The sequence below is a fragment of the Eschrichtius robustus genome, chromosome 1 (genome assembly GCF_028021215.1).
Source record: "Eschrichtius robustus isolate mEscRob2 chromosome 1, mEscRob2.pri, whole genome shotgun sequence".
NCBI lineage: Eukaryota > Metazoa > Chordata > Mammalia > Artiodactyla > Eschrichtiidae > Eschrichtius > Eschrichtius robustus.
The window spans coordinates 195,638,465-195,657,591 of record NC_090824.1 but is presented as its reverse complement, the minus strand read 5'-3'; the positions used below and the strand labels follow the sequence as shown (position 1 = coordinate 195,657,591).

At 36.8% G+C, this 19,127-nt stretch overlaps 1 protein-coding gene across 3 annotated transcripts in view; it reads left to right on the top strand.

Moving 5' to 3' along the window:
• TRDMT1 (tRNA aspartic acid methyltransferase 1) overlaps nucleotides 1-19,127 on the top strand; it is a 57,844-nt gene that overhangs the window by 23,776 nt on the left and 14,941 nt on the right. For 2 of the 3 annotated variants that reach the window (XM_068538943.1, XM_068538933.1), the window contains exons 2-3: nucleotides 6,751-6,860; nucleotides 17,099-17,175. In XM_068538943.1, the coding sequence (XP_068395044.1) occupies nucleotides 6,751-6,860; nucleotides 17,099-17,175 (187 nt within the window). Of the gene's footprint in view, nucleotides 1-6,525; nucleotides 6,644-6,750; nucleotides 6,861-17,098; nucleotides 17,176-19,127 lie in introns of those variants that run through there. The other variant, XM_068538953.1, reaches the window with a different exon arrangement.

Here is a 19,127-nt window from a genome sequence, read left to right as displayed (position 1 = left end):
ATTTTTTGGCTGTGTTGGGTCTTCGTTTCTATGTGAGGGCTTTCTCTAGTTGCGGCAAGCGGGGGCCACTCTTCATGTGCGTGGGCCTCTCACTATCGTGGCCTCTCTCGTTGCTGAGCACAGGCTCCAGACGCGCAGGCTCAGTAGTTGTGGCTCACGGGCCTAGTTGCTCCGTGGCATGTGGGATCCTCCCTGACCAGGGCTCGAACCCATGTCCCCTGCATTGGCAGGCAGATTCTGAACCACTGCGCCACAGGGAAGCCCTCTGTTCTGATCTTTATGATTTCTTTCCTTCTACTAACTTTGGGTTTTGTTTGTTCTTCTTTCTCTAGTTCCTTTAGGTGTAAGGTTAGATTTTTTTAATTTGAGATTTTTCTTGTTTACTGAGGTAGGATTGTATTGCTATAAACTTCCCTCGTAGAACTGCTTTTGCTGCATCCCATAGGTTTTGGATCATTGTGTTTTCGTTCTCATTTGTCTCTAGGTGTTTTTTTTTTGGATTTCCTCTTTGATTTCTTCAGTGATCTCTTGGTTATTTAGTAACATATTGTTTAGCCTCCACGTGTTCGTATTTTTTATGGTTTTCCCCTGTAATTTATTTCTAATCTCATAGCATTGCCATTGGAAATGATGCATGATATGATTTCAGTTTTCTTAAGTTTACCAAGGCTTGATATGTGACCCAAGATGTGCTCTATCCTGGAGAATGTTCCGTGTGCACTTGAGAAGAAAGTGTAATATGCTGTTTTTAGATTGAATGTCCTATAAATATCAATTAAATCTATTTGGTCTATTGTGTCATTTAAAGCTTGTGTTTCCTTATTAATTTTTTGTCTGGATGATCTGTCCATTGGTGTAAGTGCGGTGTAAGTCCTCCACTATTATTGTGTTACTGTTGATTTCCTCTTTTATAGCTATTAGCATTTGCCTTATGTATTGAGGCGCATCTATGTTGGGTGCATATATATTTATAATTGTTATATCTTCTTCTTGGATTGATCTCTTGATCATTATGTAGTGTCCTTCCTTGTCTCTTGTAACATTCTTTATTTTAAAGTCTATTTTATCTGATATGAGTATTGCTACTCCAGCTTTCTTTTGATTTCCATTTGCATGGAATATCTTTTTCCATCCCCTCACTTTCAGTCTGTATGTGTCCCTAGGTCTGAAGTGAGTCTCTTGTAGACAGCATATATACGGGTCTTGTTTTTGTATCCATTCAGCAAGCCTGTGTCTTTTGGTTGGAACATTTAATCCGTTCATGTTTAAGGTACTTATCGATACATATGTTCCTATTACCATTTTATTAATGGTTTTGTGTTTGTTTTTGTGGGTCCTTTTCTTCCCTTGTGTTACCCACTTACAGAAGTTCCTTTAGCATTTGCTGTAAAGCTGGTTTGGTGGTGCTGAATTCTCTTAGCTTTTGCTTGTCTGTAAAGCTTTTGATTTCTCCGTCGAATCTGAAGGAGATTCTTGCCAGGTAGAGTAATCTTGGTTATAGGTTCTTCCCTTCCATCACTTTAAATATATCGTGCCACTCCCTTCTGGCTTGTAGAGTTCCTGCTGAGAAATCAGCTGTTAACCTTATGGGGAGTTCCCCTGTATGTTATTTGTCGTTTTTCCTTTGTTGCTTTCAATAATTTTTCTTTATCTTTAATTTTTGTCAATTTGATTGCTGTGTGTCTCGGTGTTTCTCCTTGGGTTTATCCTGCCTGGGACTCTCTGCACTTCCTGGACTTGGGTGGCTATTTCCTTTCCCATGTTAGGAAGTTTTCGACTATAATCTCTTCAAATATTTTCTCGGGTCCTTTTTCTCTCTCTTCTCCTTCTGGGACACCTATAATGCAAATGTTGGTGAGCTTAATGTTGTCCCAGAGGTCTCTTAGGCTGTCTTCAATTCTTTTCATTCTTTTTTCTTTATTCTGTTCTGTAGCAGTGAATTCCACCATTCTGTCTTCCAGGTCACTTACCCGTTCTTCTGCCTCAGTTATTCTTTTTTTTAAACATTTATTTATTTTTGGGTATGTGGGTCTTCATTGCTGCATGTGGGCTTTCTCTAGTGGCAGCGAGTGGGGGCTACTCTTCGTTGTGGTGCACAGGCTTCTCATTGAGGTGGCTTCTCTTGTTGCAGAGTATTGGCTCTAGGCGCACGGGCTTCAGTAGTCGTGGCACATGGACTCAGTAGTTGTGGCTTGCAGGCTCTAGAGCGCAGGCTCAGTAATTGTGGTGCATGACCTTAGTTGCTCTGTGGCATGTTGGATCTTCCCGGACCAGGGCTCGAACCCGTGTGCCCTGCATTGGCAGGTGGATCCTTAACCACTGTGCCACCACCGAAGTCTCTGCCTCAATTATTCTGCTATTGATCCCTTCTAGTGTATTTTTCATTTCAGTTATTGTATTGTTCATCTCCGTTTGTTTGTTCTTTAATTCTTCGAGGTCTTTGTTAAACATTTCTTGCATTTTCTCAATCTTTGCCTCCATTCTTTTTCTGAGGTCCTGGATCATCTTCACTATCATTATTCTGAATTCATTTTCTGGAAGGTTGCCTATCTCCACTTCACTTAATTGTTTTTCTGGGGTGTTTTCTTGTTCCTTCATCTGGTACATAGTCCTCTGCCTTTTTATTTTGTCTGTCTTTCTGTGAATGTGGTTTTTGTTCCACATGCTGTAGGATTGTAGTTCTTCTTGGTTCTGTTGTCTGCCTTCTGGTGGATGGGGCTATCTAAGAGGCTTGTGCCAGCTTCCTGACGGGAGGGACTGGTGGCCGGTAGAGCGAGGTGTTGCTCTGGTGGGCAGAGTTCAGTAAAACTTTAATCTGCTTGTCTGCTGATGGGTGGGGCTGAGTTCCTTCTCTGTTGGTTGTTTGGCTGAGGTGACCCAGCACTGGAGCCTACAGGCCCTTTGGTGTGGCTAATGGTGGACTCTGGGAGGGCTCACACCAAGGAGTACTTCCCAGAACTTCTGCTGCCAGTGACCTTGTCCCCGCGGTGAGCCACAGCCACCCCCGCCTCTACAGGAGACCCTCCAACACTAGCAGGTAGGTCTGGTTTAGTTTCCTATGGGGTCACTACTTCTTCCCCCTGCGTCCTGATGCACACACTACTTTGTGTGTGCCTTCCAAGAGTGGAATCTCTGTTTCCCCAATTCTCTCGAAGTCCTGCAGTCAAATCCCGCTACCCTTCAAAGTCTGATTCTCTGGGAATTCCTCCTCCCGTTGCTGGACCCCCAGGTTGGGAAGCCTGACGTGGGGCTCAGAACCTTCACTCCAGTGGGTGGACTTCTGTGGTATAAGTGTTCTCCAGTTTGTGAGTCGTCCACGCAGCAGTTATGGGATTTGATTTTATTGTGATTGCGCCCCTCCTACCGTCTCACTGCAGTTTCTCCTTTGTCTTTGGATGTGGGGTATCTTTTTTGTGAGTTCCAGTGTCTTCCTGTCAATGATTGTTCAGCTGTTAGTTGTGATTCCAGTGCTCTCGCAAGAGGGAGTGAGCGCACGTTCCTCTACTCCTCCATCTTGAACCAATCTTCATTTTACGTGACAATTCTAACATTTCACCTAGAAGTCTCTCTTGACATAACTAAATCTACCATTTTTTAGTTTAGGTCTCATATAAATGGGAGTATGCTACCCCTTAACCTTTTCTTGTAGATCTAATCTGACAATCCTTTAAAATCATTTATGTTGCATTTCTCTAACTGGAATGTCTTAGTACCTATGCTTTTTGTTGATAAATATGCAGTCCAGAATAATAACTGAAATACCATGAATAAAATCCAGGGAAAGCAATAGATCAAAGCGCTGAAAACCCATCCTCTCCTTCTACTTCCCCAGGAGATCCTATGGATCCCATTTCCCCAATTCTCTCTCCCCTTTGAGAATTACTACTCCTGGATCACTTAAGTGATGGAGCTCACTTAGGCAAAAATCTGTTGAATTATATTTGTTTGGTTATTTTTAGTTAAACATTTTCAAAATCTGTGTATGCAGCTTAACAAAGATTTTTGGAGGCCATAGATTTAAAGTGTACAGTAAGAAATATCAAAACAACTTGTCTTTGGAGCTTAATTTAAGATTTTGATAGAATTGAAAGGCTTGATTTTAAGAGTGTTATTTATAAGTTCAACTTTTTCCTTGGTTACACACTCATACCCCAAAACAGTCTGTTTTGAAAAGGCAGGTTGAATTAGTGTCAGTAAGGTCTTAGTATGTTTATTTTTCATCATGGAAATAACTTTATAGGTTATGCGGTAGATCCTTTTTTATAACAGTCTAAAATATGTGCAAACAGTGCACTTGTTTATTGACTTTAAAAATCTATTGTTTCCTGAGAAAGAATTTTCGGTTCATCAGTTCTTTCATCACCACATAAAACACTCATTTGGCAGTTGAGTTTTATTAGTTTTTATGTCTTCCAGGCACATAATACAAGAACATAAAATTAATTATTGATTATGGTACAGATTTGGCACATTACTGTGGATTTTCATTCAGCCTGAAAAAGGAGAAAAATCATATGAACTAACTCCAGGCAATCCCAGATTGCTATATATGTAACAGGAAGACAAGCATCATGCTAATTACAACATATCTTATTTAGCAAAACAGTAGAATAGTTCAGTGAAGTTATTTAATTCTGAGCTCTCTTAAAATGATTAGTAGTTGTATAGTTCTTGACCTGGATTATAAGGTTTGTGATTTTGCAAATTGATCCTTATATACTAATTTTTGTTAGTTTGTATAAAAACCTTGATTTATGTTTCAAGATCTCTCTGATGCCTTTGACAAAGATATAATTTAGAACTTAAATTGACTTTATATAAAGGCAAGTAAACTAGTTATTGAATTTAAACTCAGAGGCAGCTGCCTATGATATTACTAACTGGACCTTGAAGTTCCAGTGACCTGCATACAAGACAGCAGGGTACCTAGAAGATAACTGGTCCTAGCCCAGGGTCTTGAGCCTAGTAGTACACATGTAGTAAATATTTACTTAGACACATTTAAACCCTGTTTTCTCTCTGGCATTATCTTTTCCAGGCCTCAGTGTAGGGTTGTGATTGTTTTCTGAATATGTGTGAGCTTCCCTCCTTGCCCCACCTTCTGTGATCTGGGTTTTATTTCCAGGTGCCTGCTGCATGAAGCCTAGCTCCTCACATCCTAATATTTTTCTTTTTCATTTTTTGATATTTGGGCTGCCTAATTTAACTATGAACAGAAATGGTTATTAAAGAAATAGCTATTTGGAGCTACTATGTAATTTTGTAACATTTTCTCTGATGATTTTCCTAAGACGTCTCAAATACTTTTATTTTAAAAACCACATTTTCTACTGATTTGGGACAGGGTTTACACATAATTGGGTTTGTATGTGTTTGGGGAAGAAGTGCAAAGAGGGTGATAATTGCAAAATATAACAGCAGCTATGTTTACATGGTTGAAATTTTGACTGCCATTTAAAGACTATGACAAAATTCTCTGAATCTGAAAGCATTATGAAAAAATGCCTTTCTTTAGCAGCAAGACAGACAGGCAGTGAAGGAAGACATGCCCTTGTACTTATTTCTCTTACTCTTCTCACCTTCTCTCTGTCAAAATTTTTAATTTTTAGTCTGAGAGCTTTTTACATTTGGACACCAATTAATTTTTCACCTCCTTTAAAAACTTACCTAAACTTTCAACAGGTGAATTTTGTGATATGTGAGTTGCATATCAATAAAGCTATTTAAAGAAAAAAGAAAAACAAGTTTACCTGAAACTTACCAAAACTTACCTAAAAGCATTTTCAGTGGTATTGGGAAGCAGCATTGTATTAATGTTAGAAGTTGAGGAAAAAATGGTAGTTAATTTATTTATAAATTTCCAAGTGATATGGCTTTTAAGAATATATAGTAAGTCCCCTACATATGAACCTTCAAGTTGCGAACTTTCAAAGATGTGAACGTGTGTTCTCATGTCCAATCACGTAAGTTAGTTCACGTGTCTGGCGTACATTGTCACATGCGTGCATCCTCTACAAGTGGTTCTGCTTATGTGTACTTTACTGTACAGTACTGTATAGAGTACAGTAGTACAGTATCTATTTCAAGCTGAGATGTCCTGAAGCAAGTGTAAAAACAGCGGTGATGTAGCTGGTACTGCCAAGAAGCACCAAGTGACAACAATGGAAACTGTACTGTAAGATTAAAAATGTTTTCTTTATTTTTTGCATTTGTTTGTTTGTTATGTATTATTTGTGTGAAAAGTATTACAGTACAGTACCTATTACAGTACAGTACTATATAGCCGATTGTGTTAGTTGGGTACTTAGGCTAACTTTGCTGGACTTACGAACAAATTGGACTTATGAACGTGCTCTCAGAACGGAACTCGTTCGTATGTAGGGGACTTACTGTACTTCACTTTTCTATTTTTGGTTTGTTTTAATTCAGGAAAACTTTCCATTCGACTCATAAATGTGTATCTTAATGGAGGAAGGAAAGCAAATATAAGAGATAATGACTAAAATATTTAAATCTTATTTTTAGCATGAGAATGCTGTTGAGAGAGACGAACCAGAGGTACATAAATGTTCTACTTCGCGCCTAGCTCCTCCTGGCTTTGTTGTCCACTGACAACCTGAGATCTGGCCGGATAATTGAGGAAGTGAGGAAATGTACTACAAAATTCTGTTATTATTTTGGCTTCTCTCTATGATGAACAAATTGTTGTTAAGGACTTTACCTTTTAAGTTATTCCACTTATCATTACAGAAAGCTGTGTACCTGCACAAGTGGTGGCTGCCGTTGATGTAAACACTGTCGCTAACGAAGTATACAAGTATAATTTTCCTCACACACCGTTACTGGCCAAGACAATTGAAGTGAGTAACAGTATTGTTTTAATAAGTCTGTATATAGCAAGGAAAATGTAATTGAGGAATACCGTAAGATACTGATTTCTGGTGTCTTCATTTGAAGATAAGTCATATATAAATGAAAAAGTTTAGGAGAAGGGAATTAGATTAACATTTTTTATTCTGTCAGAAGACAGCATGTTATTTTTTGCCTTTTTTCCTTTTTTAAAATTTCTAGCTTTAGAGAAAGACGATCAATATTTTGGTCTCTGAGAGAAAGAATTGAAATGTAAGAATATGCTTGACTTCTAAATTCTTGGTTCTGTAATGATATTAAACTTTACTTAATTCTTTATTTTTAAGCATTACTCATGTGCAATATATATATAGCAGGAGTGAAAAAAAGAGAGTAAAAAAAGTGATTGGATATTACTTGTTGAATGCTTCTTGTTGAAGCCAGTCAAAGTTAAAGATACCGTTTTGCCTGTGATTAACTCAGCAGAAGTGTTTAACACTTTTGTTATTTTTAAAATAATATGAAATTGTGTTTTTCTCCCAATTTCACGTCATAAAAAATTTTACACACACATTTTTCATGAAGCCATAATTTACATACAATAAACTGCCCTCATTGTAAGTGTGTAGTTTGAATTTTGACCAATATATACTGTGTAACCACAATCGAGACTTAAAACATCCATCACCCTAAAATGTTCCTTAATGCCTTGTTTTACTCAGTCTCTGACCCCAACCCCAGGCAACTGTTGATCTGCTTTCAGTCATTACAGATTAAATTTTCCAGTTCTAGTCATACCCTAAATAGAATCATGAGTGTAATTTTTTTGAGTATGACTTCTCTTGTTTAGTGTAATGTTTTTTTGCATTTACCCACATTGTTGTTATCTATCTGTAGTTGGCTCTTCATTATTGTTCAGTGATATTCTGTACAGTGGAATATTTCATAGTACAAAATGTATATCCATTCACATGATGTTTGACATTTAGATTGTTTCCAGTTTTTGACTGTTATAAAAAAGTTGCTATGAATATTCATGTACAAGTTTTTATGTGGACTTTGTTTTTACTTCTTGTGGATATATACCTGGGAGTAGAATTGCTGTATCATATGGCAAATTTCTTTAATTTTATGAGAAAATGCCAACTGTTTTCCATAGTGTTCATACCATTTTACAGTCACACAATCAATGTTTAAGTGTTTCAGTTGTTTCACATCCCTACCAACAATTGCTGTTGTCAGTCTTTTAAATATTAGCCACTCTTGTGAGCATACAGTGGTATTGTGATTTTAATTTGCATTTCCCTGGTGACTAATAATGTTGAGTATTTTTTTCATGTGCTTATTGTCCATTTCTCTGTTTTTCGTGATGAAATTTCTTTCCCAGTTTTTATTTGGTATGTTTGTGCTATTATCATTTAGTTTTAAGAGTTGTTTAAGTTTCCTGGATTCAAGTTGTTTGTCAGAAATATGTATGACAAATATTTTATCCAAATCTGTAACTTGTCTTTTCATTTCCTCAACTGTGTTCATCAAAGTGCAGAAGTTACTTTTTTTTTTTTATTGGACACTTTTTATGTGTCCTAAGAAATCTTTGTTTACCCCATTTTTTTCCTGTTTTCTTCTATAAGTTTTATAGTTTGGGCTTTTACATTTAGGTTTATGACCCAGTTAAAGTTACTTTTTGTGTGTAGTCTGAGGTAGAGGTCATTTTTTTTTTCCTAAGTGCATATAAAACTGGTTATTATAGCTTTATAGTATGTATTGAATTCAGGTGATGTAAGTTCTCAAACTTCTGATTTTCTTTTTCAAGATTATTTTGGCTACACTCTCATTTACATTTCTGTGTAAATTTCAGAATCAGCTTACCAATTTCTACAAAAAAAAAGATATTTTGATTGGAATTTCACTAATTGGTTTTGGAAGAACTGATATCTTCATAAAAGAGCGTCTTCCAATCCATGAACATGGTATCTCTCTTCACTTATTTAGGTCTTTTTTAATTTGTATCAGCTATATTTTGTGATATTTAGTATACTAGTCTTACACTTATTTTTATTTATTGACCTAGTATCCTGTGACTGCTATATTGACTTATTAGTTCTGGTAATTTAATATTGATTTTTTAGGATTTTTTAACATGTACAGTTATATTGCCTGAGGAAAAAAAGAGTTTTACTTTTCCCTTCCAACCAGTGTGACTTTTTTTCTTGCCTTATTGCATTGTCTAGGACGTTCTTTACAATGTTGAATAAAAAGTGTGACAGTGGACATCCTTGCCTTCTTCTAGATCTTAGGAGGGAACTTTCAGTCATTTTGTAGATGTGAGTCGTATATTTTTCATAGATGCCTTTTATCAAGTTGAGGAAATTTCCTTTTATTTCGTTTTCTGAGAATTTATATCATGAACAGGTTTTGAGTTTTGTCAAATGCTTTTTTTTTTTTTTTGCATCTTTTGACATGATTATATCATTTTGCCTTGTATTCTGATAATATGGTGATCATATCAATTCCTTTTTTGAATGTTAAGTCAGTATTGCATTCCTGGGTTAAATCCTACTTGTCATGATATACCATCAGTTTTATGTTATGCTACATCCCACTTGTTAAAATTTTGTTAATTATTTTTGCGTTTATCTTTATAGGTGACTTTTGTAGTTTCCTCATAACGTATTTGTATGGTTTTTATATTTATACATAGCCTTATATTTTCTGTAAGAGTTTGTGAAGGACAAGTATCAGTTCTTCTATAAATGATAGAATTTCATCAGTGGAGCCACCTGGGCCTGGAGTTTTCTTTGTGGGAAGGTTCTTAATTATGAATTTAATTTATTTAATTGCTATAAGACATTATCATCTTTCTTAGCATTGTAGTAATTTTTTATTAGGAGCCTAACATTGTAGGTTTTACATTTTTGAGTGCTGGAGTTTACTGTAATCTTTTTTTTTTTTTTTTAAACATCTTTATTGAAGTATAATTGCTTTACAATGGTGTGTTAGTTTCTGCTTTATAACAAAGTGAATCAGTTATACATATACATATGTTCCCATATCTCTTCCCTCTTGCATCTCCCTCCCTCCCACCCTCCCCATCCCACCCCTCTAGGTGGTCACAAAGCACCGAGCTGATCTCCCTGTGCTATGCGGCTGCTTCCCATTAGCTATCTATTTTACATTTGGTAGTGTATATATGTCCATGCCACTCTCTCACCCTGTCACATCTCACCCCTCCCCCTCCCCATATCCTCAAGTCCATTCTCTAGTAGGTCTGTGTCTTTATTCCCATCTTGCCACTTACTGTAATCTTTTAAGGACTGTTGGATTTTGTTCTCAGAGGCAGTTAATTTCAGATCATCTTGATTCTTTTGAGGCTTATTGTTAAGCATTTCAAACTGGATCTGGAGTAGCCTTTACTGTAAGGCTAGTCTAATCTTACTATCAATATATGACCTTTCTTAGATTGCTATTAAATGCCCCATGTACTCAGCTAGGTCTTGCTACTCTGGATGTTAACTCAAATGATTGCTAGCCCTGAGATCTGGGAATTTTTTTGGCTTACAACTTCCCAGTAATTGTTCCTTTTCCAGCAGTTGTTCTTTGCCCTACCTCAAGGCATTTTGCCTGATGCATGCACAGGTTGATACTCAGCAAGACACTCAAGGGGAATGTTATGCAGATTTCTGTATCTCTTTCCCTGTGCAGCTTCTTTTTGTCTGGCACTCTGCTCTGCAAATTCTAGTCACTTTGATCTTGAACTCCAACCTCTGTCTTCAACTCATCTACATTACCAGGTACAGTTTGGATTTCCTTTCCCTTCACTGCCGTATGGAAATTATCTCTAGGCAGAAAGTTGAATTATCTTCAAGTTTTTTTTTTTTCCTTTTCTAAGGAATGGCCGTCCTGCTCTGTCTGTGGTCCAATTCCAATATCTGAAAACAGTTATTACATTTCTCCCAATTTTCTAGTTTATTTACACAACTCACAGACAGAAGCAGAAGTCTCACAGATTTTTTTTCAGTGAGATACAATTCACATCCCGTGAAGTTCACTGTTTTAAAGTCTACAATTCAGTGTTTTCTTTTTTTTTTTTCATTTACTTACAAAGTTGTGTAACCATTACCACTTTCTAATTCTAGAATGTCTTCATCCCCCAAAAGGTAATCCTGTAGCCATTACCAGTCACTCCCCATTTCTTCTTCCCCCCAACCCCTGGCAACCACTAATCTACTTTCTGTCTCTATGGATTTGACTATTCTAGACATTTCATATAAATGGGATCATATAATATGTGGCTTTTTTTGGTCTGGATTCTTACAATTAGCATAATGTTTCCATACATCCATGTTCTAGCATGTGTCAGTGCTTCATTTCTTTTACTGACTGAGTAATATTCCATTATATGGGTATACCACATTTTGTTTACCCAACAGATTTGTTTTAAGTTTTCTTTCAGCCAGTATGAAATGGGAACATTTCCTGGCTCTATGATTGGGTATCCAAAAGGTAGAAATAATCTACTTATGTGTTGAAGAATATCTATCCCTCTTATTGAGAACAGAATATCTTTCCCCCTGGGCATCATAGAGAGGAGGACTATGGGGACAACATCATCTTTCCAGTCACCGGTAGCAATGCATTTCATAAACTTCAAGGCAAAGTACTGTCAGTCTACCCGTCTCATCATGGACGTAAGGCAAAAATAAATTCGGGGTCAGAAGAAAGATACCTACAAAAAAGTAACTTTGAATTGACTCTAATAGGCAGATGATATGCATTTAGGTTCCAGAATTTCTCTGACATAGAGTATGATAGCAAAAGTTATTTTATTATAAAAAAATTAATCTAAATTTAAATTTAATGTAAATATTTAAAAGTTGATGCAGCCAAATGTCCAATTCAGCAAGAGTTTTCTCCCACTAAACAAAGTATAAAAAAACAACACAATCTCAGTAAAGCACCCATTATGTTCAACAACTTAACCTTCCTTTCTGTTTTGCCTTCTAAGAGAAACTGTGAAGTACTTTACATATCTGGGGACTGACTGGCATTCCCAGCTACATGCCAATAGAAATTTGGGGGCATTTAGAATAATACATCTGTGTCCATTTTCCTAGTGGTAATTCTATTTCAGTACCATCTATTAATAGATGATAATAAATTGTATTATCTGCATATGATATAAGAACACTAGGGAGAGGGAAGAATGGAGGTACCTCCAGGTCATTTGAAAGGAGAGAATCAGTTCATTAAAATGGTGTCTATAAGACAAAAGACAGTCTACCTTCCTACGGCTTTTAGTCTCTTCTAGGATGTTCTCTTCAGCCCTGTTCTGACGTGGAAAGAGTGTACCATGTCCAGGTCAAATATATCAGAACTACATTGGGGGTCATGTTTAAAAAGAGGGTGGAAGGTTAACGGAGAACTTAGGAGTAATGAGAGACTTCAGGGATTTTAAGTTTCATAAAGCAACATATTCTGATCATTTGAACATTTACTTCGTGCAAGTTATTGAGCCCTTAGAGGGAGCACAAATATGACTGAGAGATAGTCTTTACCTTCAGGAACTTACTATTCAGTGCATAAGTTGGACTTGTAAACAGTTTTCTTTGGGACTTCTGATTGTGGCATAAAAAAGATATTTCTTTTCTAAAACTCTATTTCTTTTCCTAATAGAAATAAGAAGAGAAAAGAAAAGAGGGGATGGGAAACCATTATGGATGAAAATAGGATTTAGCCATAAACCAAAGCAGAAAAGAAAACTGGGAAGAGTAGTGTCAAATGCAGTGGTGATGAGACGCAAGTGAATGAGGATGGCAAAATTGCATGCAGACCTCTCTGTGTCCCTTGCAGAATTGAGAAGGAAAGAAGGACAAGGGAGCAGGCAAAACAGACCCAGCAATTGCTTGTTCAAAGTCAAGAAAAGAGACATTAAAAAATTCCAAATCACTGGGCTGAAAGCATCATTGCAGCCTCTGCAGACTTCCTGCTCATCCTAAATGCGAGAACATGGGTTAGGGACAGAGGCATGGTCTTAAGTTAAAGACCTTTGTGGGTTCTTCCCAGAAAGTGTGGTGACAAATACCTGAATAGAGCTACTGCTCTTTCTTTTGCCTTTTTAGCAAACTTCTAGATTCAGGTGATCTCCATAATAATTAGAAAGGAGCCAGTTTGAGACTATACTAGTATAGTACTTTTAAAAGGAAGTAAGTAACATAAACAAAAAAGCAGAATATACACAGAAAAATCATATTAAGAAGCAGAAGAAAATTACAAAAACATGTCTCCATGAGCTTGAAACCTTAAATAAAACTCAATATCTTCAAAACAAGAACTCAAATGTATGCATGAGGTCAAAAAACAATAATAAGACAATAGATTTGAAGAGTATCAGTGGTCTGGGAAGAAAAAAAAAAAAAAGATGGGAAAAATAAAACCATTATAGAAATGAAAGTCATGTCAGAATAGCAAACAGAAGACAATAAAACAAACGGGACAAAAATATTAACAGAAGTAGATGAAAAAAATTCCAAAAATAAAACCTCCAACCACTCATGAACTGTAGTACCCATGAACCGTTACTGAAAAAATGACTCAATCACTTAATCTAACTAAGCAAGAGATGAATCAAAGTGGAGAACCCAGGAATAAAGCTGCCATGTTAGGAAAGAAATAATGGTTGGGAAGCAGGGTGAAAATGTTATAAATCTTTGCAGTGTAAGAATAATAATATAATTGGAGTAGGAAGGAAAAGTGAGACTCAAAAAATATATCTATTCTTTGAAAGATAAATGAAGCTATAGATTTTTAGGACATTATTTAATGTTGTTGTCAAGAGCTCAGCTGAGCTGTCATGGATCAGAGTAGCTGATTAAAGCAACAGGGCAAAAATGAAAGAGTGAAGCCTTAATTACTTGCTGTGGTGGGAAAAGCAAGTCTCTAAAAAACAGAGAAAACGCCAGTGCCCCCTGTTCCATTTCCCTAGGGGACAGCATCCTGCTGGAAAGTGGGGTGATCAGCACAGACGTGGGGGTCAGCTCACTGTTGAGGATCCCCTGGCATTGGGGGAGAGAGTGCGGGCAGTGGTGAGAAGGCTGGGAGTGAGAAGGGCCACTCCCTTCAGGCGTTAGTCATAGCGGGAGAAGTATCTTCAAGGGTTCCCCTCTTCCTCCTAGACGGAGGCCTTGGCAGAAATGGATGGCGCCTGAAGAGGGCTCTGTGCCAGGCCTCAGATAAGGGGACCTAGGGATGCAAATATATGAAGAGCATGAGCTGCTGGGGCCTGAGAGCTCGCACCCGCCCTGCCCTCAGAGACTGCAAGGTGCTGGCCTTGCACCAAGTCTGGAGCGGGGAGAGTGGCTTTCCCCTGACACCCGCTGGGTGAAGCCCTCCTCGTTGCCTGTAGTCAGGCCTGAAAATTAAGTCTTTATTGAACTTGTTACAATATTGCTTCTATTTTGTTTTGGTTTTTTGGCCCCAAGTCATTTGGAATCTTAGCTCCCTGATCAGGGATTGAACCCGCACCCCCTACATTGGAAGGCAAAGTCTTAACCACTGGATCGCCAAGGAAGTCCCACATACAGGTTTTTAACCAGGAGCAGGATTCCCCAGTTACAAAGATAAATAGTAATAAAACTAAAATCTGTAATTTATCTAGGTATAAAATGGAAAATTACTAGACACTACAATATAAATGTGTGAGCAGAAACCTTGTCTGGTTTGTTCATTGTTGTATTCCCAGACTAGCACAATGCCTGGTGTGTCGTAGATCCTCTGAAATATTGGTGGATTAATTTATGAACCTTGTTTAATGAGTAACACATTGTGCCTAAAAAAATGGAAAAATGCCAGGCAAATCATAACAAAGGATAACAGGGGTTTCAGAACTGATATGTATTAGGTAAGATCTGTCTGAAAGCAAAAAGCATTTACGAGTCATAGAAAATTACTTTATAATGATGATTAGTACAGTGATCAAGAAAGATCTAATTGTCATGAGTATTCATGAACAAAATAACATCAGAGTTCATAGGGCGGGAAATGGTAGGAAATATCACTCAGTAAGTTTTTATTGAAGACGTACCATGTACCACAAAATTTTATTTCTCTTTAGATTAACAATAAATTCACTAAAATAGTCAAAAGTTGTTGTTTTCTAATCTACCAAGGTCTTCCTAAAGTTTAAATGAAAATTAAGTATAAGAATAACCAGGAAGCTTTTTGAGAAAAGAAGTAATAAAACAAGTAGGGGGACAAACAAAGTTGCTCATCAACATGCGATAAACAATGTTACCACATCGAGTGGATCTAATGTTCTCTGAAAGCAAGGATGTTTTTATTAGCTTGAATGGCCTGTTTATGGAAAAAGAATTTGATTTCCATTAGTGTTAAAATATCAAATTATTAAAGTTAATCCATGCATCTCTGTAACTACTTTCTTGAATCCCAACACATTCATTGACCTAGAATGTTAGGTTAAAGACAGTTGTGAATGGTTTAATTGAGCAATTATGTTTTGCATAACTGCTCTGTCATTTGGGTTGTACTGTAAAAAAAAAAAAATCACTCTTTCCAAGAATCCTTTAAAATTGTAAATTTTTTTATGTCTAACAGTATTGGAAGCATTAACTCTGTTTACTTCCTTTAGATTCTAGACTTAAGGATTCTCCTGATGTAAAAGACTGTTGTTTGATTTTTATTTTCATTTTAGGAATTCAGCTTTAATCTGTTCACAATCAGTTGTGAAATAAATAAGTTGCTTTTCCTAATAGTCCTGTGCTGATCAGCTGTGTAACTTGAGTATGTGTGCTAATCTTACTGCCCTGCCCTTGGTTTCCTGACAGACTGTTGAGTGTATGATTTTCAGATTGTTTTCTTTAGAACTCTGGGATCCAGAGGTGCTTTAGGAACTTTTCAGTATTTAATTTTTATTTCTTTTTACATATATGTTTTAAACTATTTAAAAGCCTGTGATTTAAAAATGATAGACATGTATATTCAAACTTTTAATACAGTAGAGAAAACTGATGTGTTCCCCAGGTTAAGTCACTCTTTTCAGAGCTCAGAATAAAGCTTTTCCTGCTTTATTCACGAACTCAAACTTCTTAGAAATGTGTTGTAATTAGGAATGTTGTGATTCTGGGCTTATGGCTTTAAATTCCTGGCTAAGAGTGTACACTAAGAGAGCTTAATGAGAATTGGCAAACCCATGACTTGTATTTCTCTCTGTTTGTCTTCTGATACTGTATATAAAATAGGAGCAAAACAGTACATTTTAAAACTATTTAGTCCAATAGGGATTATTTTGATTAATCTTATCTACAGTCTTTTGAGGTTCTTTGACTACACACAACTGTAAAACAGTATAGTAATTGTGGATATCTGAAAATGGGACCTTTTTCCATTTGGTGATATATTGACAGAGACATACATGAAAGGGATGGTGACTGGTCAATACATCGCATTTTCTAAATAAATAATATTAATAGAGAGGTATTAAAAAATTCCCTAGATCCTTTGCTGAAAATCATTAATTATAAAATAGAGTTTGATTCCAGAAATCACAGCAGTCTTAGACTTGAGGTGTCATAGAGGCACAAAATACTTAGCATCTAGGAAACTAGCTTTCCAGCTCTGCTTTGACTGACTGGCTCTCGAGTTTGGGGGAAGTCACTTAATTTTTCATAGCTTCAGTTTACTGCTCGACTTTCTTCACAAAATTGCTTTGGAAAGTTAGTTTAACTAAAGTTTATTTAAAAAGTAGTAGGGGCTTCCCTGGTGGCGCAGTGGTTGAGAATCTGCCTGCCAACGCAGGGGACACGGGTTCGAGCCCTGGTCTGGGAAGATCCCACATGCCGCAGAGCGGCTGGGCCCGTGGGCCACAGCTACTGAGCCTGCACGTCTGGAGCCTGTGCTCCGCAACAAGAGAGGCCGCAATAGTGAGAGGCCCGCTCACCGTGATGAAGAGTGACCCCTGCTTGCCGCAACTAGAGAAAGCCCTCACACAGAAACGAAGATCCAACACAGCAAAAAATAAATAATAAATAAAAATTAAAAAAAAAAAAAAGGAAAACCATTAAAAAAAAAAAAAGTAGTAGGTGTTTTATAAACTTTTGAGTGTTATAAATAATGTTATAAATAAAGTGTCACAATTACTGATGTATTTACTTGTAATTAGTTAGCATTTTTCCTTCTGCCCCCTTCTACGCATGTTTTTATATTTTTTCTTTCCCCCCACATGTTCATTCCTTAGGGTATTACACTAGAAGAGTTTGACAGATTATCTTTCAATATGATTTTAATGAGCCCTCCCTGTCAGCCATTCACAAGGTACGTATAATAAATATTTCTCTGTTAGGAAGAGTACTTTTGAAGGACTCATTAAATCAAATCGCACTGTAATTTCAAGCACAGACACTTTGAATTCCATCAGCTGCATTTCCCTAGTCTTGAAATTTTTCATCAATAATTCCTTTTCTCTACACACATTTATAATTCAGCATTAATCATAAAGAAAATAGCAATTACTGCCAGATGAACACAGTAATTTGGTCAGTAGTAGATATGCAGAGACTGTATGGTACCTCCTTAATACCTACCAAAGATACAGTATTTATTTTTGACCCAAATTACCTTAAATTATTTAAACTAATGAGCATTCAGGAGTATCTTCTTAACACTGATTAATCAAAGTAAATTTCCATAGTTAATATTCAAGTTCTAAATTACTTAACTGTAAAATTTTAAAGCTAGTCAAGAATGCATTTGTGAATTTTAAATTTCTCAAAATTGATAGGTACATTTAATAATACATACAATTAATAAAATGACTTTTTAAAGCTGTGTTCCAAGACAGCTTTTTATTATATGGTATTTATTTGGCTATGTATTTCAGGGAATTATATTTTAGATAAAATCTTGACTAATCCCTCTTCATTTAGATACTTTTAATATTAATATTTCAATTATTTTAAGTAATAATGATAATAGTGATAACCCTCTGAGTGTCTTACTGGAGTATGTCATTTACTGTAACAAGCTTATGGGATAGGCATTAGTATTATCATCATTTTACAGGTGAGAAACTGAGGCATAGAAAGGTTAAGTAACTTTCCCAATTAGAAAATGTCAGAGCCAGGACTTTTTGATTATTTTAATATATAGGACTATTAATATATAGTCCTATTTAAACACATAATGTGATTTTAAGTGGGATATAACATGTAGTAAAAATTCTAATTTAAATAAATATTCTCATGCTTAATTTCCATCCAAGTTTTGATTTATTTCAAGTTTTCTAGGAGATTAATTCCCCAGGGATTTATCGTGCACCTACACGTGAGGTGTTGCTTTTGATGCTGTAGTTCCCGTCCTTATAGAACTTAGAGTCCATGGGGAATGACTGGCAAATAATTATCTTATAATGTGATTTAAGGTATATAATAAATGAATGCTGAAACTGCCATGAGAGCATGGAGGAGAGAGGTGTTACGTTGCTGCATACCAGGAGGGGCGAATTCTTTTAGAGGTGATATCTGTATTGTGTCTGAAAGCAGGTTGGGAATTTATCAGTGAAGGCGGACGTTCCACGTAAAGATGGCTCCGAGCTTGTGCAAGTGTATGGCCTTTTTAACTACAGTAAGTGGGAGGTTCAGAGCAGAATGCAGCCCCAGAGCTGTGAAGCCTCAGATATCACTGCAGTGGGGCCCCTGTGTCTTCCCTACCACTGCTCCCACTCTGTATTAGCCCAACTCCAGCTGCTGATGGCTGCGGTGTCTGATCCTGTAGTACGATCATCTTTGGAACACTGAGGGGAAAGGGACAAAATGAGAGGAAACCAAGATTTCTGAGGAATCTATTCAAGTCTACTCTAATCTCCCATCTGAGCCTCAGATCCACTGATGATTTTTGTCCTGCTATCAGGTGTGAGGAAACTGAGAAGTGATGTCAAGTAACTTATTTTAGACCACGAAGCTAATAAGTAGCAAGGCCTTAAACCCTAGTCCTCTGTTGCTACGACTCACGCCCAGTGTGAGTCTTCTTTTCTGCTTGCTTCTTGATCACATTGAATGTTACTTGCAAGATTTAACTGCTAGTCCAAATACTGTCTGTTCACACGACCTGTTTCGACTGACTTAGTCTAGCCAAGTTGCAACTCCTTCGTGTAGAATCAAGCCTTCAGCTTCAGTCTCTCCTGTTGACGTTGGACAAGATAGTTCTAGTTTTACCTACTACCTTCATCTGCTTAGCTGGTGATTAGTTACCAATGCCATCAACTCTAC